Source organism: Macaca fascicularis, chromosome 7 (assembly GCF_037993035.2).
Source record: "Macaca fascicularis isolate 582-1 chromosome 7, T2T-MFA8v1.1".
NCBI classification, from domain to species: domain Eukaryota; kingdom Metazoa; phylum Chordata; class Mammalia; order Primates; family Cercopithecidae; genus Macaca; species Macaca fascicularis.
The window spans coordinates 20943249-20966812 of NC_088381.1; the positions used below are offsets into that span (position 1 = coordinate 20943249).

Below are 23564 nucleotides of genomic sequence, written 5' to 3' on the forward strand. Positions count from 1 at the left end.
GGTGAAACCCCGTCTCTACTAAAAATACAAAAAACTAGCCGGGCGAGGTGGCGGGCGCCTGTAGTCCCAGCTACTCGGGAGGCTGAGGCAGGAGAATGGCGTAAACCCGGGAGGCGGAGCTTGCAGTGAGCTGAGATCCGGCCACTGCACTCCAGCCTGGGCGACAGAGCGAGACTCCGTCTCAAAAAAAAAAAAAAAAAAAAAAGATAGCTAGGACCATACTAGAAATTACAGTAAAACAGGGCGAAACTATTTTTAAATATACCTCTGAGGCCGGGCACAGTGGCTCACATCTGTAATCTTAGCACTTTGGAAGGCTGAGGTGGGAGGGTCGCTTGAGCCCAGGAGTTCGAGACCAGCCTGAGCAACATGGTAAAACCCTGTGTCTACAAGAAATAGAAAAATTAGCCAGTCATGGTGGCATGCGCCTATAGTCTCAGCTACTCAGGAGGCTAAGGTGGAAGAATTGCTTGAGCCCAGGAGGCGGAGGCTGCAGTGAGCAGAGATCGCACCACTGCACTCCAGCCTGGTGTCAGAGCGAGACCCTGTCTCAGAAAAAACAAATGTATATATAAATATATATATACACCTCTGAAACAGTCAAGGGTTATAGAGCATGTGCTTAGAGTTAGCATTTTGTTTCAGCTTCTCAGCTCCCAAAGCCATACAGTGAAACCTTACTGGGTTTTGTTTGTTTTTAATGTTTGATTTGAAACTAATCACCAAGATGTTACAGGAACTTTATGATTTAATGAATTACCTTCTTGACCTAGATACTTATCTGTATGCTGATTTAGATAACTGTAATGTTAGGCAGTTACATATTTATATCACTAGTTTTTAAACTTTTAAAATCTTTTTGTTAATTATTATTTTTTATTTTTAGAGACAGGATCTTGTTCTGTCATCCAGACTGGAGTACAGTGGCATGGTCATAGCTTACTGCAGCCTCAAACTCCTAGACCCAAGCAATCCTTCTGCTTTACCTTCTAGAGGGACTGTGATTACAGGCTTGTGCCACCACATGCAAAACTTATTTATTTATTTTTAATTTAATTTTATTTTTTTTGAGATGGAGTCTCATTCTGTTGCCCAGGCTGAAGTGCAGTGGCGCAGTCTTGGCTCACTGCAAGCTCTGCCTCCTGGGTTCACGCCATTCTCTTGCCTCAGCTTCCTGAGTAGCTGGGACTACAGGCACCTGGCACCACGCCTGGCTAAGTTTTTTTGTATTTTTAGTAGAGACGGGGTTTCAACTGTGTTGCCCAGGCTGGTCTTGAACTCCTGAGCTCAGGTAATCTGTCCGCCTTGGCCTCCCAAAGTGCTAGGATTACAGATGTGAGCCACCGCACCCAGCCTTTCTTCTTGATATTTAGGAGTTCTTTAACAGTATGTAATGCAAATATCTTCTCTGTATTGTATCTATAAACAGAGGAAAATTGTATTTCTGTCTTGGAAACTCTTTTTTAGCTTTAAAAATCTAATCAGTCCCAGTAAAAATTACCCCTATTGACTTACTTTGGGGGAAACCCTCTATAGGTATAAAGATATTTATGTACCTGAGCAATTGAAAGTTATTTTCTAATTAATAACTTAGAAATAAAAAAATTACTCCTCTTGGTTCTTATTTTTCTTTATTTTTATTTTTTCTATCAACAGCATCCAGGAAGAGCTTTTAGGTTTTCGCGTGTGTGTGCGTGAGAGACAGAGTCTCACTTTGTTGCCCAGGCTGAAGTATAGTAGCATTATCTCGGCTCACTGCAACCTCTGCCTCCTGGGCTCAAGCAGTTCTCCTGTCTCAGCCTCCCAAGTAGCTGAGATTACAGGCACCTGCCACCATGCCTGTCTAACTTTTTGTATTTTTAGTAGAGATAGGGTTTCGCCATGTTGACCAGGCTGATCTTGAACTCCTGACCTCAAGTGATCCACCTGCCTCGGCCTCCCAAAGTTCTGGGATTACAGGCGTGAGCCACCACACCCAGCCAGGCTTTTAGTTTTTAAATATTAGGTAGAGGTAATCTATTTGTAAGATAATAGATTTTCTACAACAGAGGCTTTAAGTGATGGTTGCATATTGGAATCACTGGGGAGCTTGAAAAAAAAATACTGATGCCTAAATTCCATTCCAGAGATTTTGTTATATTTGGTCTGGAGTTTGACTTTGGCATTGAAGGTTTAAATGCTCACTAGGTGATTACATTATGTAGCTAAGGCAGAAAAACCTTTGCTCTAGACAGATTCTCTAGATCTATACTGTATTAATGCAGTAGCCACTGGTCACATGTGGCGATTTACATTTAAATTCATTACATTTAGGTAAAATTAAATTCAGTTTCTTAGTCAAACTAGCCACACTTAAAGTGCTTAGTAGTTACCTGTGGCTAAAGGCAACTAACTGTGTTGGATAGCACCAATGCAGAACATTTTCATTATTGTAGAAAGTTCTGTTGGACAGTCCCACTCTAGATTGAAACCGGTAATAGTGGTTTTATGGGGAAGAAGATTGGGACAGGGATGAAAAGGTGACTCATTTTTCATTATATAATCTTTTGAACTTTTAAATTTTTGTATAATACTAATAAACTACCTATTCAAAAAAATCATTATTTAAAAAAATTAAGGCCGGGCACGGTGGCTCAAGCCTGTAATCCCAGCACTTTGGGAGGCCGAGACGGGTGGATCACGAGGTCAGGAGATCAAGACTATCCTGGCTAACACGATGAAACCCCGTCTCTACTAAAAAATACAAAAAACTAGCCGGGCGAGGTGGCGGGCGCCTGTAGTCCCAGCTACTCGGGAGGCTGAGGCAGGAGAATGGCGTGAACCCGGGAGGCGGAGCTTGCAGTGAGCTGAGATCCGGCCACTGCACTCCAGCCTGGGTGACAGAGCGAGACTCCGTCTCAAAAAAAAAAAAAAAATTAAAGAGAGGCTAGCTGTAGTGGCTCATGCCTGTAATCCCAACACTTTGGGAAGCCTAGGTGAGAGGATTGCTTGAGGCCAGGAGTTCGAGGCCTGGGCAACATAACAAAACCTCATGTCTTAGGGGGAAAAAAAAAGGCATAGTGGCACACACCTGTAGTCCTAGCTACTTGGGGAGCTGAGGTGGGAGGATCGCATGAGCCCAGGAGTTTGAGATTGCAATGAGCTGTGATTGTACCACTGTACTCCAGTCTGGGTGACAGAGAGAGACTCTGTCTAAAAAAATAATAATAAGAGAGAGAGGAGGCAGAGCGAGATAGCTGAATAGAAGCCTCCACTGATTGTCTTCCCTGCAGTAGCACCAAATTTGACAACTGTCTACACATTTTTGGTTCTCATGAAAACTTTTATAAAACTAGACACAGGTGAGCAATCACAGTACCTGGTTTTAACTTAATATTATTAAAAGGGGCATGGAAGGAGTAGGAAAGACAGTCTTGAATTGAATACACCACCCCCCAACCCCTGCAGTGGCCTTGCAGCATGGAGAGAGAATCTGTACACTTCCAAGAATGAGAGTGTAGTAATTGTGAGACTTTGCATTGGAACTTAGTACTGCCAACACTGAGCAGAACTCAGCCAATGCCCACAGAGGAAGCCTGTGGACTAACCCTGGTCAGAGGGGAAATTTTCTCTCCCAGCAGGCAGAACTTGAGTTTTGGCAAGCCTTGCCACGGCAAGCTAAAGTGCTTTGGGGTCTTAAATGAACTAGAAAAGCAGTCTAGGGTAGAATGACTGCAACTCCCAGGCAAGTCCTAGAGTAGTGCTGGGGTCAGAGCCAGTGGTCTTGCAGGGGCACACAACCTAGTGAGACAGCAGCCAGGGTGACTAAGGAAGTGCTTGTGTCACCCCTTCCACACAGTACCAGCCAGTTCAGCTTGCCAGTACAAAAGAGACCCCTTCCTTCTGTTTGCGGACAGGAAAGGGAAGAGTCAAGAGGACCTTGTTTTGCAACTTGAATACCAGCTCAGCCACAGTCATCTAGGGTACCAAGTAGAGTTTTGAGACCCCTATTCCAGGCCCTAGATGCCTATAGTGTCTAGACACAGTCAGCGCCAGAAGGGAATCTCCTGCCTTGAAGAGAAGGACTTAGTCCTGGCAAGATTCATCACCTGCTAACTAAAGAGCCCTTGGGCCCTGAATAATCAGCAGTGGTAACCAGATAGTAGATGCCATGACCTTGAGTGAGACTCTGAGATATGCTGGCTTCAGGTGTGACCCAGCACATTCACAGCAGTAGCGACTACAAGTAAAGACTCTCTGCTTAACAAAAGGAGAGGGAAGAATAAAGGGGACTATGTCTTGCAGCGTAGATTTGAACTTGGTCACAGTTGGGAAGAGTACCAAGTGAACTCTTAGGGTCCCTAATTCCAGGCCTTAGCTCCTGGATGGCATTTCTGGACCTACACTATGCTAGAAGGGAGCCTGTTGCTCTGAAGGGTGAGTCCCAGGCCTGGCAGTGTTCACAAGATGACTGAAGAGCCCTTGGGCCTTAAGTGAACATTGTCAATACCCTGGCAATACTCCCCATGGGCCTGTGGTGGTGGTGGACACAGAGAGAGACTCTGTTTTGGTGCCAAACTTACTGCAGTAGAAAGAATACCAGGTAGATTTCTAACATTTCCAATTTCAGGCCCTGGTTCCTAGACATCATCTCTGAACCTGCTGGGGGAATTCGCCACCTGGAAAGGAAGGACACAAGCCCAGCTGTCTTCATCATCTGCTGATTGTGGAGCCCTAGGGCCTTGAGCAAACATAGGTGGTAGCCAGGTAGTGGTTACAGCAGGCCTTGGCAAGACCCAGTGCTATATTGGCTTCAGGTCTGACCCAGCACAGTTCTAATGGTGGTGCCACAGGGGTACATGCCTATAGTCCCAGCTACTCCAGAAAGCTGAGGTGGGAAGATCACTTGAGCCTGGGAGGTTGAGGCTGCAGTGAGCTGAGATCATGCCATTGCACTCCAGCCTGGGCACCAGAGCAAGACCTTGCCTCAAAAAAAGAAAACAACAACAACAAAAAATTAAGGCCCAGCAATCTGTTGCCTATGAGAAACACACTCACCTGTAAAGACACACATAGGCCAGGTGCAGTGGCTCACGCCTGTAATCTCAGCACTTTGGGAGGTAAAGGCAGGTGGATCACCTGAGGTCAGGAGTTCCAGACCAGCCTGACCAACATGGAGAAACCCCGTCTGTACTAAAAATACAAAATTAACAGGGCGTGGTGGTGCATGCCTGTAATCCCAGCTACTCGGGAGGCTGAGGCAGAAGAATTGCTTGAACCCAGGAGGCAGAGGTTGCGGTGAGCCAAGATCGCGCCATTGCACTCCAGCCTGGGCAACAAGAGCAAAACTCCGTCTCAAAAATAAAATAAAATAAAATAAAAAGACACACATAGGCCGGGCGCGGTGGCTCAAGCCTGTAATCCCAGCACTTTGGGAGGCCGAGACGGGCGGATCACGAGGCCAGGAGATCGAGACCATCCTGGCTAACACAGTGAAACCCCGTCTCTACTAAAAAAATACAAAAAACTAGCCGGGCGAGGTGGCGGGCGCCTGTAGTCCCAGCTACTCGGGAGGCTGAGGCAGGAGAATGACGTAAAACCCGGGAGGCGGAGCTTGCAGTGAGCTGAGATCCAGCCACTGTACTCCAGCCCGGGCGACAGAGTGAGACTCCGTCTCAAAAAAAAAAAAAAAAAAAAGACACACATAGACTGAAAATAAAGGGATGGGAAAAGATGTTCCATGCAAGTAGAAACCAAAAAAAAAAAAAAAAAAAAAAAGAGCAAGAGTAGCTATACTTAAACAAAATGGATTTCAGGACAAAAACTGTTAAGAGACAAAGAAGGTCATTATATATAAAAGGGTCAATTCAACAACGGGATATAGCAGTTGTACATATATATGCACCCAGTGTTGGAACACCCTGATACATAAAGCAAATATTAGAGCTAAAAAGAAAGATAAACTTCAACACAATAATAGCTGAAGACTTCAACACCCTGCTTTCAGCATTGGACAGATCATCCAGACAGAAAATCAACAAAGAAACATCAGACTTCATCTGCACTATAGACCAAATAGACCTAATAGATATTTACAGAACATTTCATTCAATGGCTGAAGAATACACATTCTTCTCCTCAGTACATGCATCATTCTCAAGAATAGAGGCCATATGTGAGGCCACAAAACAAGTCTTGAAACATTCAAAAAATTGAAGTTATATCAAATATCTTCTCTGAACCACAATGGAATAAAATTATAAATCAATAACAAGAGGCATTTTGGGAACTGTACAAACACATAGAAGTTAAACAATATCCTCCTGAGTCACTAGTAGGTCAATGAAGAGATTAAGAAGGAAGTTGCAAAATATCTTGAAATGTAATGGAAACACAATATGCCAAATCCTATGGGATACAGCAAAAGCAGAACTAAGAGGGAAGTTTATAGCTATAAGCTCCTACATCAAAAAAGAAAACTTCAAATAAACAACCTAACAATGCATCCTAAAGAACTAGAAAGGCAAGAGTAATCCAAACCTAATGTTAGTAGAAGGAAAAATAAAGATCAGAGCAGACATAAATGAAATTGAAATGAAGAAAACAATGCAAAAGATCAAGGAAAGAAAAAGTTGGTGTTTTGAAAACTTAAAACTGACAAACTTTTTAGCCAGACTAAGAAAAAAAGAAGACCCAAATAAAGTCAGAAATGAAAAAGGAGATATTGCAACAGATAATACAGAAATTCAAAGAATCATTAGAGGCTACTATAAGCAACTATATGCCAGTAAATTGGAAAACCTAGAAGAAAGGGTTAAATTCCTGGACACATACAGTCTACTAAGATAGAACCATGAAGTAATATAAAACTTGAACAGACCAATGACAAGTAACAAGTTGAAGCTGTAATAAAAAGTCTTCTAGCAAAGAAATACCCGGGACCCCGTGGCTTCACTGTTGAACTCTACCAAACACTTAAGAAGTAAAACCAATCCTACTCAGACTATTCTGAAAAATAGAGGAGGAGGGAATACTTCCAGACTCATTCTAGGAGACCAGCATTAGCCTGATACCAACACCAGTTAAAGACACATCAAGGAAAAAGAAAACCACAGACCAATATCTCTGATGGACATTGGTGCAAAAATCCTTAACAAAACACTGTCAAACCGAATTAAGGAACATATTAAAAAGATCATTTATCATTGAACAAGTGGGTTTTATCCCAGGGATGAAAGGGTGTTTCAGCATACATGACTCAATTAATGTGGTATCAACAGAATGAAGGACAGAAACCATATGGTCATTTCAGTTGATGCTGAGAAAGCATCTGATAAAATTTTAACATCTCTTCATGATAAAAATCGTCAAAAAACTATTTAACCTAGTACTGGAAGTCCTAGCTAGCAATCAGATGAAAGAAAGAAAGGTGGCCATGCGCAGTGGCTCATGCCTGTAATCCCAGCACTTTCGGAGGCCGAGGCGGGTGGATTACGAGGTCAGGAGATCGAGACCACCCTGACTAACGTGTCGAAACCCTGTCTCTACTAAAAATACAAAAAATTAGCCGGGCGTGGTGGCTGGCGCCTGTAGTCCCAGCTACTTGGGAGTCTGAGGCAGGAGAATAACATGAACCCGGGAGGCGTAGCTTGAGGTGAGCCAAGATTGTGCTGCTACACTCCAGCCTGGGTGACAGAGTGAGACTCTGTCTCAAAAAAATAAATTTAAAAATAATAATAATAAAGGGCATCCAAATCGGAAAGGAAGAAGCCGAATTATCCTTGTTTGCAGGTGATATGACCTTATATTTGGAAAAACTTAGACTCCACCAAAAAACTATTAGAACTGATAAATTCAGTAAAGTTGCTGCATACTAAATCAACATACAGAAATCAGCAGCATTTCTATATGCCAACAGTGAATAATCTGAAAAAGAAATCAGGAACATAATCCCATTTACAATAGCTACAAATAAAATACCTAGGAATTAACTTTACCAAAGAAATGAAAGATCTTCACAATGAAAACTGTAAAACATTGGTGAAAGAAATTGAAGAGGACACACACACAAAAAGGAAAGATATTCCATGTTCATAGATTGTAAGAATCAATATTGTTAAAATGTTCATACTACCCAAAGCAGTCACAGATTCAATGCAATCCCTATCAAAATATGACAGTCTTCCCAGAAATGGAAAAAACAATCCTAAAATTTATATGAAATCATAAAAGGCCTAGAATAGCCAAAGCTATCCTGAGCAAACACAACAAAATAGGGGAAATCACATAACCTGACTTCAAATTATACTACAGAGCCATAGTAACCAAAACAGCATGGTACTTGCATAAAAACAGACACATAGACCAATGAAACAATAGAGAACCTAGAAACAGTTCATACATCTACAGTGAACTCATTTTTGACAAAGGTGCCAAGAATATGCATTGGGGAAAGGACAGTCTCTTGATTAGATGGTGCTGGAGAAGCTGAATATCCATATGCGGAAGATCAAAACTAGCTCCCTGTCTCTCACCACATACAAAAGTCAAATCAAAATGAATTAGCAACTTAAATCTAAGACCTGAACTGTGAAACTACTAAAAACAACATTGGGAAAACTCCCTGGGACATTAGACTGGGCAAAGATTTCTTGAGTAAAACCCCACAAACACAGGCAACCAAAGAAAAGATGGACAGATGGGATGACATCAAGTTAAAAAAGCTCTGCACAACAGAGTAAACAGTCAGAAAAGTGAGGAGTGGCCAGGTGCAGTGGCTCACACCTGTAATCCTAGTACTTTGGGAGGCCGGCAGATCACCTGAGGTCAGGAGTTCGAGACCAGCCTGGCCAACATGGTGAAACCCCGTCTCTACTAAAAATATAAACATTACCTGGGCGTGGTGGCAGGCGCCTATGATCCCAGCTACTCGGGAGGCTGAGGCAGGAGAATAGCTTGGACCTGGGAGGTGAAGGTTGCAGTGAGCCGATATCGCGCCATTTCACTCCAACCTGGGCAACAACAGCAAAACTCCATCTCAAAAAAAAAGAAAAAAGAAAACTGAAGAGGCAACCCACAGAAAGGGAGAAGATATTTGCAAACTATCTATCTGACAAGAGATAAATAATCAGAATATATAAGGAGCTCAAACAACCATATAGAAAAAAAATCTTATAATTCAGTTAGAAAATAGACAAAAGGTCTGAATAGATCTGTGTCAAAAGAAGACATACAAATGGCAAAGCAGATATAAAGTGCTCAATATCATTGGTCGTCAAAGAACTCTAAATCAAAACTATAATGAGATATGACTTCAGCCCATTTAAAATGGATTGTATCCAAAAGACAGGCAATAAGAAATGCTGGCAAGGATATGAAGAAAAGCGAACCCTCATGCACTGTTGGTGGGGATGTGAATTAGTACAGCCACTATGAAGAACAGTTTAGAGTTCCTCAAGAAACTAAAAGTAGAGCTACCATATAATCTAGCCATTCCACTGCTAGGTGTATACTTAAGAGGAAGGATATGACCTGGCATTCATATGCAGAAAAAGATACATATAGAAAGGAAATCAGTATATTAAAGAGATATTTGCACTCTTTTGTTTATTGCACTGTTCACAGTAGCCAAGATTTGGAAGCAAGCTAAGCGCTGATCAATAGATGATGAATAAGGAAAATGTGGTATATATACACACTAGAGCACTATTTAGCTGTAAAAAAGAATGAGATCCTGTCATTTGCAACAACATGGATAGAACTGTGGTCATTATGTTAGGTGAAATAAGCCAGACACAGAAAGACAAACTTCACATATCCTCACTTATTTGTGGTGGGAGCTAAAAATTAAAATAATTGAACTCATGGAAATAGAGAGTAGAATAATGGTTATCAGAGGCTGTGAAGGTTATTGGGGAAGGGTAGGGGAGAAGTGGGGACGGTTAATTGGTACAAAAAATAGAATGAATAAGATCTAGTATTTGATAGCACAGCAGAGTGACTGAATAATAATTTAATTCTGTGTTTTTAAATACCTGAAAGAGTATAATTGGATTGTGACACAAGAGATAAATGCTTGAGGTGATGGATGCCCAATTTACCCTGGTGTGATTATTACACATTGTGTGCCTGTATCAAAATATCTTGTGTGCCTCATAAATATATACACCTACTGTTTACCCACAAAAAAGAAGAAAATGTAAGTAATGCATTTCCTCAAAAAATTATAGGTAATTAGTATTAATCCACTATATGTAATTGACATCTATCAACCACTTCATCCAACAACAGCAGGTACGCATTCTTCTCAAGCTGTCATGGAACACTCACCAAGATAGACCATAAAACATACTTAAACAGATTTAAAAAAATATTAATCACATAATGTCCACTCTCAGACCTCAGTGAAATTAAACTGAAAATCAATAGAGAAAGATATGTTCTCTGCTCCTTCTATATGATAAAGGACTACATCTCATGCAGCACAAGCCATATTCCTGAGACACTTGGTGAAATTGAAGCTTGTAGTAAACAGATTTGGTTGTACTGGGCATCTGGTCAACTGGGTTGCTTTTAACTCTGGCAAAGTGGATATTGTCATCATCAGTGACCCCTTCATTGACTTCAGCTACATGGTCTACATGTTCCAGTATGATTCCACCAGTGGTAAGCTCCATGGCACTGTCAAGGCTGAGAATCAGAAGTTTGTCATCAGTGGAAATCCTATCACCATCTTCCAGGAGCAAGATACCACCAAAATCAAATGTGGTGATGCTGGCACTGGCTGTGTTGTGTAGTCAACTGGTGTCTTCACTATCTTGGATGTGGCTGGGGCGTACTTAGAGGAGAGAGCCAAAGAGTCATCATCTTTGCTCCCTTTGACCCCGTTTGATGGGCATGAACCATGAGAAGTACGAAAGCAACCTCACAATCATCAGCATTGCCTCCTGCACCACCAACTGCTTAGCATCTCTGACCAAGATCATCCATGACAACTCTGGCATCATGGAGGCACTCATGACCACAGTCCCTGCCATCACTGCCACCCAGGAAACCTATGGATGGCTCTTCTGGGAAACTGTGACGTCATGGTTGTGGGGCTCTCCAGAACATTATTTCTGCATCTACTGGAACTTACAAGGCTGTGGGCAAGGACATCCCCAAGCTGAATGGGGAGAGCACTGGCATGGCCTTCCTTGTCCCCACCACCAATGTGTCAGTTGTGGACCTGACCTGCTGTCTGGAGTAACGTGCCAGATATGACTTCAAGAAGATGGTGAAGCAGGCATCGGAAGATCCCTTGGAGGGCACACTGGGCTACACTGAACACCAAGTTGTCCCCTGTGACTTTAATGGTGACATTCCCTCTTCCACTTTCAATTCTGGGGCTAGCATTGCCCTCAGCAACCACTTTGTCAAGGTAATTTCCTGGTATGACAATTACTTTGGCTACAGCAACGGGGTGGTGGACATCATGGTCCACATGGCCTCCAAGGAGTAACAGCCCTCTGGACCACCAGCCCTAGTGAGAGCATGAGAGAAAAAGAGAGGCTCTCAGCTGCTGAGGAGTCCCTGCCACACTCCATCCCCCACCACACCAAGAATCTCCCCTCCACCACAGTTTTCATACCATATCCCCTGAAGATTGGGAGGGGTCTAGAGAGCACCCACCTTGTCGTGTACCATCAATAAAGTCTTCTGTACTCAGCCAAAAATAAAATAAAATAATAGAAAGATAACTGGAAAATCCCAAAATATGTGGAGATTAAACAACTATTTCTGAATAATACATGGATCAAAGAAGAAATATCAGTGAAATTTAAAAATACTTTAAATGAAAGTGAAAATACTACTTATCAAAATTTATAGGATGCAGTGAAAGTCATGCTTAGAGGGAAATGTATAGCAGTGAATGCATATGATAGAAAAGTAGAAAGGTCTAAAATCAATCATTTGTTTCCACCTTAGGAAATTGAAAAAAAAAATGGCAAATTAAATCCAAAGTAACCAGAAGAAAAGACGTAATAAAAAATTAGAAACCAATAAAATTAAAAACAGGAAATCGATAGAGAAAATCAGTGGAACCAATAGCTTGTTCTTTGACAGTATTAATAAAAGTGCATAAGCCTCTAGCAAAGCTAAGAGAAAAAGAGAGAGGACACAGATTACTTCTGTCAGAAATGAAAGAAGGTTATCACTACAAATCTCATGGACATTAAAAGGAAAATAAAGGAATACTATGAACAACTCTGTGCCTACCAGTCTGATAACCTAGATGAACTAGACCAATTCCTTGAAAGACATACTCTGCCAGATCTACAAAAAGATAATCTGAATAGGTTTATATCTATTAAATAAATTGAATCAATAATAACCTTCCAAAGCAGGAAGCACCAGGTATACAAATGGGTTTGCTGGTGAATTCTACCAAACATTTAAGAAGAAACTATACCCCTTATCTACAGTCTCTTTCAGAAGATAGAAGCAGAGGGAATACTTCCTAATTTATTCTATGATGCCACTGTTATGTCAGTACCAGAACTAGAAAAAGACACTACTACAGACCAATGTCTGTCCTGATCTTAGATGAGAGAAAACTACAGACCAATATCTTTCTTGATCTTGTATGCAAAAATTCTCAATGAAATATTAGCAAATTGAATCCCACAATGTATACAAGAATTATAGGCTGGGCATAGTGGCTCATGCCTGTAATCCCAGCACTTTGGGAGGCCAAGGTGGGCAGATTGCTTGAGCTCAGGAGTTCAAGACCAGTCTGAGCAACATGGTGAAAACCCATCTCTATAAAAAAAATACAAAAACTAGCCAGGTGTGGTGGCATGTGCCTGTGGTCCCAGCTACTCAGGAGGTTGAGTTGGGAGGATTGCTTGAGCCCAGGAGGTCAAGGCTGCAGTGAGCCAAAATCACATCATTGCCTAGGTGACAGCAAGACCCTGTCCCCACCCACGCCCCCTTCCCCCCAAAAAAGAAAAAAGTATATCACAACCAAGTGGGATTTATCCCAGGTATGCAAATCTGGTTTAATACTAACAAATCAAGTAACGTAATTCATCGTCTTAGCAGGCTAAAAAAGAAAAATCACATGACTATACCGATGAATACAGAAAAAGCATTTGGCAAAATCCAAAGCTCATTCATGATAAAAACACAGTTAACGAGGAATACAAAGAAACTTTCTCAACTTGATACAGAGTATCTACAAAAAAATCTACAACTAACAACATACCTAGTGGTGATATACTAGAAGTTTTCCTACTAACATCATGAACAAGGCAAGGATGTGCCTTCTCACCACTCCTTTTTAATATTATACTGGAAGTCTTAGCTAGTGTAATAAGGCAAAAATGGAAATAAAGGTAAACACATTGGTAAGGAAGAAATAAAACTCTCTTTTTTCACAGATGTCATTATCTTATATGTAGAAAACCCAAGAGAACTGACAAAAACACTCCTGGAACTAGTAAGTGATTATAGAAAGGTTGCAGGATATAAGGTTAATATACAAAAGTTAATCACTTTCCCATATACCAGCAGTCAACAAATAGAATTTGGAATTAGAAACACAATACCATTTATATTAGTACTCTCAAAATTCAATTATTTAGGTATAAATTTAATAAAATGTGTAAAAGGTCTATATAAGGAAAACTACAGAACTCTCAGGAATGAAATCAAAGAATAATTAAATAAATGGAGAGCTATTTCAGTTTCATAGACAGGAAGACTCAGTATTGTCAAAATGTCAGATCCTCAGAGTATGATTTATAGATTGATGAGATCCAAGTCAAAATCCCAGAAAGTTATTTTGTGAATATTGACAAACTGATTCCAAAGTTTGTAGAGAGAGGCAGGCCAGGCACTGTGGCTCACGCCTGTAATCCCAGGACTTTGGGAGGCTAAGGCGGGCAGATCACCTGAGGCCGGGAGTTTGAGACCAGCCTGGCCAACATGGCAAAACCCTGCCTCTACTGAAAATACAAAAATTAACTGGGTGTGGTGGTGCACATCTGTAATCCCAGCTACCCAGGAGGCTAAGGCACGAGAGTCACTTGAACCCAGGAGGCAGAGGTTGCAGTGAGCCAAGAGCACTTCACTGCACTCCAGCCTGGGTAACAGAGCGAGACTCTGTCTCAAAAAAACAAAACAAAATAAAGTTTATGTAGAGAGGCAAAAGATTCAGAATAGCCAACACAATACTGAAGACAAAAGTTGGAGGACTGATGCTACTTGACCTCGAGACTTAATATACAGCTACAGTAATCAAGACAGTGTGGTATTGGTCAAAGAATAGACAAATAGACCAATGAAACAGAACAGAGAGTCCAGAGATAGACACACATAAATATAGTCAACTGGTCTTTGACAAAGAAGCAAAGACAATACAATGGAGCAAAGACGATATTTTCAAAAAATGGTGCTGACAACTAGATTTTTAAAAAATGAATCTAGACATAAACGTTATACCCTTCACAAAAATTAACTCAAAATAGATCGTAGACCTAAATAGAAAATGCAAAGGTGTAAAACTAGAAGACAACAGTAGAAAACCTAGATTACCTTGGGTATGGCAATGACTTTTTGGATACAACACCAAAATAGGGATCCATGAAAGAAACAATTAATGAGCTGGACTTCATTAAGATTTAGAAACTTGTGGCCGGGCGCAGTGGCTCATGCCTGTAATCCCAGCACTTTGGGAGGCCGAGGCCGGTGGATCACGAGGTCAGGAGATCGAGACTATCCTGGCTAACATGTTGAAACCCCATCTCTACTAAAAATACAAAAAAATTAGCCAGGCGTGGTGGCGGGCACCTGTAGTCCCAGCAACTCGGGAGGCTGAGGCAGGAGAATGGCGTGAACACAAGAGGCAGAGGTTGCAGTGAGCCGAGATCGCCCCACTGCACTCCAGCCTGGTCGACAGTGAGACTCCGTCTCAAAAAAAAAGGATTTAGAAACTTCTGTGAGGGAAAATGTCAAGAGAAGGCAAGACTGGGAGAAAAATTTTGTAAAAGACACATCTGATAAAAGACCTATGCAAAATATACAAAGAACTCTTAAAACTTAACAACTAAAGGCTAGGCACAGTGGCTCACACCTGTAATCCCAGCACTTTGGATAGGTGAGGTGGGCACATCACAAGGTCAGGAGATCGAGACCATCCTGGCCAACACAGTGAAACTCCGTCTCTACTAAAAATACAAAAAAATTAGCTGGGCATGGTGGCAGGCACCTGTAGTTCCAGCTACTCAGGAGGCTGAGGCAGGAGAATGGCGTGAACCCGGGAGGCAGAGCTTGCAGTGAGCCAAGATCACACCACTGCACTCCAGCCTGGGCAACAGAGTGAGACTCCATTTCAAAAAACCAACCAAACAAACAAACAAAAAAAACAACTAGCAATTAGAAAACAAGCTGGGTATGGTGGCTCACACCTGTAATCGCAGCACTTAGGGTAGCTGAAGTAGGTGGATCGCTCAAGCCTAGGAGTTTGAGACAGCCTGGGGAATATGACAAAACCCCATCTCTACCCAAAATACAAAAAAAATAGACAGGTGTGGCCGGGCACAGTGGCTCACGCCTGTAATCCCAGCACTTTGGGAGGCCGAGGCGGGCTGATCACGAGGTCAGGAGATTGAGACCATTCTGGCTAACATGGTGAAACCCTGTCTCTATTAAAAATACAAAAATTAGCCGGGTGCGGTGGCGGGTGCCTATAGTCCCAGCTACTCGTGAGGCTGAGGCAAGAGAATGGTGTGAACCCTGGAGGCAGAGCTTGCAGTGAGCCGAGATCGTGCCACTGCTCTCCAGCCTGGGTGATAGCGCGAGACTCTTGTCTAAAAAAAAAAAAAAAAAAAAAAAATTGGATGTGTTCCCAGCTACTCGGAAGGCTGAGGTGGGGGGATTGCTTCAGCCCAGAAAGCAGAGGTTGCAGTGAGCCATGATTACACCACTGCACTCCAGCCTGGGCAACAGAGTGAGATCCTATCTCCAAAAAAAAAAAAAAGAACTGAAAAGAAAACAACTTGATTAAAAAATGGACCAAAGACCTAAACAGACACCTCACCAAAGAAGGCATAGAAATGGCAAATAAACATATGAAAAGACGCTCCACATCATGTGTCATCAGGGAAATTTAAATTAAAACAGCAATGAGACACCACTACAGTAGATTTTGGGCCATTCTAATAGGACAAGATCCAGAACACTGAAAACACCAAATGCTGGCAAGGACGTGGAACAAAAGCAATTTTTATGTGTTGCTGGTGAGAATGCAAAATTGCCAACTACTTGGGAAGGTAGTTTGGCAGTTTCTTACGAAATTAAACATACTTTGACCATATGATCCTGAAATCCTACTCCTTGGTATCTATCGAAAAGAGTTAAAAACTTATATCCACACAGTAGCCTGCACATAAATGTTTATAGAAGCTTTATTCGTAATTGCCACAACTTGAAAATAACCACGATATTCTTCAGTAGGTAAGTGGATAAACTGTGGTACCTCTGGACAATGGAATATTATTTACCACTGAAAGGAAATGAGATATAAAGACATGAAAAGACTTGGAGAAAGCTGAGTGTGGCAGTTCATGCCTGCAATCCCAGCACATTGGGAGGCCAAAGTGGACAGATCGCTTGAGCCCAGGAGTTCAAGATCAGCCTTGTCAACACAGTGAAACCCCATCTCTACAGAGAATACAAAAATTAGCTGGGTGTGGTGGTGTGTGACTGTAATCTCAGCTACCCAGGAGGCTGAGGTGAGATAATCACCTGAGCCTGGGAAGTTGAGGCTGCAGTGAGCTGTGACTGCACTCCAGCCTGTATGATGGAGTAAGACCCTGTGTCAAAAACAAAAAACACTTGAAAAAAATTAAGTGCATATTACTAAATGAAAGAAACCAATCTGAAAAGGCTACATACTGTATAATTACAACTATAGACATTCTGGAATAGGAAAAACTACGGAGACACTAAAATGCAACTAAAAAATTAGTAGTTGCAAGGGGATGGGGTAGAGAGAGACGGGATGAATAGGCAGAGCACAGAGGATTTTAGTTCGGTGAAACGCTCTGATACTATAATGGGGAGACATGTTGTTATACATTTGTCCGAACCCATAGAATGTACAATACCAAGAATGAACCCTAATGTAAACTAAGGTACCTTGGGTGATTACAGTGTGCCAGCGTAGGTCCATCAGTTTTAACAAATGTACCACTCTGGTAGGGGATGTTAATAATTGGGGAGGCTATCCATGTATAGCAGGGGATATATGGGATATTTTTCTGTCTTCCTGTCTGTTTTGTTGTGAGCTTAAAACTGCCGTAAGTCTTAAGAAACAATTAAAGAGAGGCCAGGCTCACACCTATAATCCCAGCAGTTTGGGAGGCTAAGGCAGGAAGATCGCTGTAGTCCAGGAGTTTGAGACCAGTCTGGACAACATAATATGAGACAGAAGAAGTACCACAATTAGCCATGCATGGTGGCACACGCCTGTAGTCCCAGCTACTTGAGAGCCTGTGGTGGGAGGATCACTTGAGCCCAGGGGATTGAGGCTGCAATGAACCATGATGGCACCATTTCACTCCAGCCTGGTCAACAGAACGCGAACTCTGTCTCAAAGAAAAAAAATAAAAACTAAAGAGAAGTAATTACAGGGATATATGAGAGGAGGAAAAAAGATAGGAAGATTATATCGTAAGGCCAGGTGCAGTGGCTCACACCTCATTGTATCGTAAGGCCAGGTGCCGTAATCCCAACAGTTTGGGATGCCAAGGTGGGAAGATTGCTTGAGGCCAGGAGTTCAAAGTTACAGTGCGTTATAATCATGCTGCCCGTACTCCAGTCTGGGCAACAGAACAAAACAAAAAGGTTATGTTTTAAGGAAACATTGTAGTTAATCATTTATATTTTTGGTAGAGATTATTTTTCTAAAAGCAATCTCAGAGAAAAAAATTGTTATAAAAATTTTAAAATCTTAAATTGCCAGTCTTGATATTAAAATTATAATTAAAATTTTTTCTTAGATGTCTTTTAAAACAGACATTGGCAAACTACCAGGTTGCCATTTGTTTTAATAAATAAAATTTTACTGAAACATAGACATACTCATTTGTTTATATATTGCCTATGGCTGCTTTTCTGCTAGAACAGCAGAATTGAGTAAGGCCCACAAGCCTGAAACACTTACTGTGTGGCCCTTTAAGAAAAAGTTTTCAGGCCGGGTGCGGTGGCTCAAGCCTGTAATCCCAGCACTTTGGGAGGCCGAGGCGGGCGGATCACAAGGTCAGGAGATCGAGACCACAGTGAAACCCCGTCTCTACTAAAAATACAAAAAAAAAATTAGCCGGGCACGGTGGCGGGCGCCTGTAGTCCTAGCTACTCAGGAGGCTGAGGCAGGAGAATGGCGTGAACCCAGGAGGCGGAGCTTGCAGTGAGCCGAGATCGCGCCACTGCACTCCAGCCTGGGCAACAGCGTGAGACTCCGTCTCAAAAAAAAAAAAAAAAAAAAAAAAAAAAGTTTTCAGATCCCTGTTATAAAGGACACAAATTTGAATCCTTCCTGTAGATTAAAATTTCTACTTTATCATTTCTTTCAGCCTGAAGAACTTCCTTTAGCATTCTTGAAGTGCAGGTCTTCTAGCAGTGAATTTTTCAACTTTTGTTTATCTGAAAGTATCTTTATTTTATTCTCATTTTTGAAGGCTATTTTTGCCAGATATAGAAATCTGGGCTGATCGGTTGAGGGCATTCATTCAGCATGTTAAAGATGCAGTTCCAGCTGGGTGTGGTGGCTCATGCCTGTAATCCCAGCACTTTGGGAGGCTGAGGTGGGTGGATCACGAGGTCAAGAGATCCGAGACCATCCTGGCTAACATGGTGAAACCCCGTCTCTACTAAAAATACAAAAATTAGTTGGGCGTGGTGGCACGGCCTGCAGTCCCAGCTACTCGTGAGGCTGGGGCAGCAGAATCGCTTGAACCCAGGAGGCGGAGGTTGCAGTGAGCCAAGACCACGCCACTGCATGCCAGCCTGGCGACAGAGACTCTTTCTCAAAAAAAAAAAAAAAGATGCAGTTCCAACTGTCTTCTGGCCTCCTTTATTTCTAAGTCAGCCATCTTTCTTTTGTCGTTCTCTTTTATTGTGTTTTTTCTCTAGATGCTTTTAAGATTTTCCCTTTATCTTTAATTTTTATCAGTTTGACTAAGATGTGCCTTTTTTTGTTTTTTGTTTTTTGTGGTTTTTTTTTGTATTTATCCTGCCTTGGATTCTCTGAGGTTCTTAGATTTGTGGGTTGATGTTTTTCACCAAATTTGGGGAAATTTCAGCATTTATTCAGATCAAATATTCAAATTTTAAAATTCTTTTTTTTATCCTTCTAGGATTCAAGTTTCATACATTTTAAAAATTTATTTATTTATTTATTTAAGATGGAGTCTCGCTTTGTCACCCAGGCTAGAGTGCAGTGGCGTGATATTGGCTCATTGCAACCTCTGCCTCCCGGGTTCAGGTGATGCTCCCACCTAAAACTCCCAAGTAGCTGGGATTACAGACATGCACCACCATGCCCAGCTTTTTTTTTTTTTTTTGTATTTTTAGTAGAGATGGGGTTTCACCACGTTGGCCAGGCTGGTCTTGAACTCCTAACCTCAAGTGATCTGCCTGCCTCGGCCTCCCAAAGTGCTGGGATTACAGGTGTGAGCCACCATGCTTGGCTGAGTTACATACATTTCAGACTGCTTGATATTATCCCAAAAGTCATTGAAGTTTTGTTTGGTTTTTTGTAATACCTTTTCTCCTTCAGTTTGTTTAATGTCTTTGATTTATCTTCAAGTTCATTGACCCCTTTTTTCTGTGATGTTTAGTCTGCTGTTAAGCCCATTCAGTATATATTTCATTTTAGATATCGTACTTTCAATTCCAGAATTTCCATTTGGTTCTTTTTTACTTCCCATTTCTTTACCAGATGTTCCCACATTTTCCTTTAAATCCTTGAACATATATATACACACAGACACCTATATATACACATACACACACATTATATATACACATACATGTATACATACATATAAACATATAAACAGTTGTTTATAAGTTCTTGTCTGCTGATTTTCACAAGTGAATCACCTCTCTGTTTCTGTTGATTCCTTTTTTTCTTGGTTATGGGTCATTCTCTGCTTTTTTGTATGTCTAGTAATTTTATTTTATACTTTATGAATATTACATTGAGGAGTTTGTATTTTGTTGTCTTCTTTTAAAGGGTGTTGAATTTTGTTCTGGCAGACAAATTACTGGAGGAGCCTGCATTAGTCAGGGTTCCCTAGAGGGACAGAACTAATAGGATATATATATATACACACACACACACACACACACACACACACACACACACCCCCAGCTACCACACCTGGCCACCTCTGTTATTTCTGTTTAGCTCTCAGCCCTATAGCATTATATATATATGTGTGTGTGTGTATATATATGTATATATGTACATATACATTCTTTGATTTGTGGGTTAATGTTTTTCACCAAATGATTCCTCCTCAAAAATGCCTCCCCTGACCAAGCTATCTAAAATAGAGCCTCCCACCACTCTCTGTCACATATCCGTTTTAATTTATACACAGCACTCTGACATTTATATTATGTTCTATAACTTTTGTTTATTTATTGTTATCTCCCCAACATAACATTACATTATGAAGAATGTAAGCTTCATAGGACAATAACTTGGTCCATTTTGTTCACTGCTGCATCTCCAGCTGTTTAAAACAGTTCTTAGCTCACACCTGTAATCCCATCACTTTGGAAGGTGGAGGCAGGTGGATCAAGAGATCAGGAGTTTGAGACCAGCCTGTATGTGTGTGTGTGTGTGTGTATGTATGTATATATATGTATGTATACACAAACACACACACATATATGTATGTAAAGGGGAGTTTATTAAGTATTAATAAAGCCTGGATGACAAAGCGAGACTCCATCTTAAGTAAATAAATAAATTTTAAAAATGTATGTAACTCGAGTCCTAGAAGGATAAAAAAAGATAGAATTTTAAAATTTGAATAATATTTGATCTGAATAAAGGGGAATTTGTTAAGTATTAACTCACACAATCACAAGGTCCCACATTAGGCTGTCTGCAAGCTTGAGGAGCAAGGGGAGCCAGTCCAAGTCTCAAAACTGAAGAATTTGGAGTCTGATGTTTGAGGGCAGGAAGCATCCAACATGAGAGAAAGATGTAGGCTGGTAAGCTAGGCCAGTCTCACCTTATCTTGTTTTTCTGCCCGTTTTATATTCGCTGGCAGTTGATTAGATTGTGCCCATCAGATTAAGGTGCGTCTGCCTTCCCCATCCCACTGACTCAAATGTTAATCTCCTTTGACAACACCCTCACAGACACACCCAGGATCAATACTTAAAGTATCCTTCAGTCCAATCAAGTTGACACTCAATATTAACCATCACAGAGCCTGTTGATTCTGTGAGGCTTGTTTATGCTTTGGTTTTATGCTTCATTAGAGCAAGTTAGTTTTTATTTTGTTTTTAGTCTCAGAGCATGGCCTTTAACTCTAGAGTGTGGCCTAAAAATAATAATAATCATAAGTAATTGGTCTAGTGTAGTGATGTGCTCCTGTAGTCCCAACTACTCAGAAGGCTGAGGTGGGAGGATCATTTGAGCTCAGGAGGTTGAGACTGCGGTGAGCTATGATTGTGCCACAGCACTTCAGCCTGGGCACTAGAACAAGACCCCAACTCTAAGAGCGTGGTCCCTACTCTTAAAACTATGACCTTGTAGCATCTCATCTGAATACCAAAGATGCTTGGTGCTTCATGACCTCTGTTATTTCCTTTATTTTTTATTTTTAATAGGGAAGGGAGGGAGAATTTTAGCCTTTTTTTTTTTTTTTTTTTTTTTTTTTTGGTGCAGTGGTGTGATTGTAGCTCACTGAAGCATCTACTTCTTGGGCTCAAGCTCTCCTCCCACCTTTGCCTCTGAGTATCAGGGACTACAAGTATGTGCCACCATGCTCACCTAATTTTTGTAATTTTTAGTAGAGATGAAGTCTCACTATGTTTTACAGGCTGGTCTCAAACTCCTGAGCTCAAGTGATCTCCCACCTTGGCCTCCCAAAGCACTGGGGTTGCAGGGATGAGCTACCACACCCAGCCACCTCTGTTATTTCTGTTCAGCTCTCAGCCCTATAGGAGGAGGTGTCTGTTAGACCCCATGGAGTCTCACCCTGTGCATACACAACCTGAGGCTTGGCCAAAGACCCAAGAGGAAATCCCCATACAGATTTCTGCCCACCGTTTCATCCCCCACAGCTTCCTCCTCTGTAATATCCTTTCCTGCAAATTCTAGCCACCTCAGCAGGCCAACCTCTGATGATCTCTGTCTCCTCTGCTCACAAAGACTGCCTATTCATATATATCCCTTCTTTTAAGGACCGTGGTCTTGTGCCGATGGTTGTACAGTGCTTACAAACAGCTGCCTCATGTATTTTGCCTGCCTTTATAACTGTTTAGGGTAGAGTAAACCCAGTACTGGTTAGTATATCATTGCTAGCAGTGAAAGTTGATGTTGTCCTTTTTAAATTAAATAAATCGATCTCTAAGTTTAAAGAAAACTCATTACTCACAGACCATGTCTCAGGAGCCATGTGAGAACATAATTTTAAATAGTACATGTAGACATTTACCTATATTTCATGGAGGGCTGAGATAATCCCACTAACCAGTATTTGAGCAAATTTCAAGTGTGTTGTATCTGTTCATACACACAGAGCAAAGAAACAGTGTTATATCATTGTTTTGTGTTTAATGTTTGTGCTTCAGAATGATTAATATTACTTCATCTCTTTCTAGGAGTTTTTAATGGTCAATTGCTGATCTGAGTTTCAGTAACTTTCCAAAACATTACTATAAGTAAATATTCATCAGGACTCTGACGTGCAAGTCAACTGTATAATCAGGAGGCTCAGTAAATTGATCACAGCCAGTCCATAAATTGATTAGTTTTACATGTAAATTGTAAAGCTATCAGATTGTTTTCTCAATCTAAATCTTAGATTCTTTTTCATTCTAAGGATAAATACGTTACTTTGACAACTCAAAATAGTCCAGTATGTATTGATCACCAACTATTTGCTAGGCTTGTCTCATAATCCAGAGGAAAATATTCTCACTTAGTCCCCACATTGATCATGCAGGGTAAATGGCATCTTCTGTATTTTATAGATGAAGGTTGAGGCTTAGAAAAATTAGGAACTAATCCAAAGTCATACAGTTAATAAATTACAGAGCCATGATTTGACTCTCTAAAAGAGAAAATCTGGTCTAACTCCAAAGCTCATGTTTTTTATTCTTTTGGCTGTGCAATAGAACCACCTTTGGAGCTCTCAGTAAGTACAGAAACCCATGCCCCATTCCCATATTCAGTATGTCTGTGGTAGTATCTGTAATATTAGAATGCAGCCAGAGTTGAGGACCACTGCTTATCAGTGCCATACTCCTTCTCTGTTGTCATAGGCACTGGATCATGAAGTCCTGTTAGTCAG

At 41.2% G+C, this 23564-nt stretch overlaps 1 protein-coding gene across 11 annotated transcripts in view; it reads left to right on the forward strand.

Moving 5' to 3' along the window:
- GOLM2 (golgi membrane protein 2) overlaps positions 1–23564 on the forward strand; it is a 128590-nt gene that overhangs the window by 56473 nt on the left and 48553 nt on the right. For 2 of the 11 annotated variants that reach the window (XM_073995728.1, XM_073995729.1), the window contains exon 7: positions 4610–6458. The exons of 8 other annotated variants lie outside the window; for them this stretch is intronic. In XM_073995728.1, the coding sequence (XP_073851829.1) occupies positions 4610–4623 (14 nt within the window). In that variant the 3' untranslated portion in view covers positions 4624–6458. Of the gene's footprint in view, positions 1–886; positions 1009–4609; positions 6459–23564 lie in introns of those variants that run through there. One more of the 11 variants, XM_073995727.1, reaches the window with a different exon arrangement.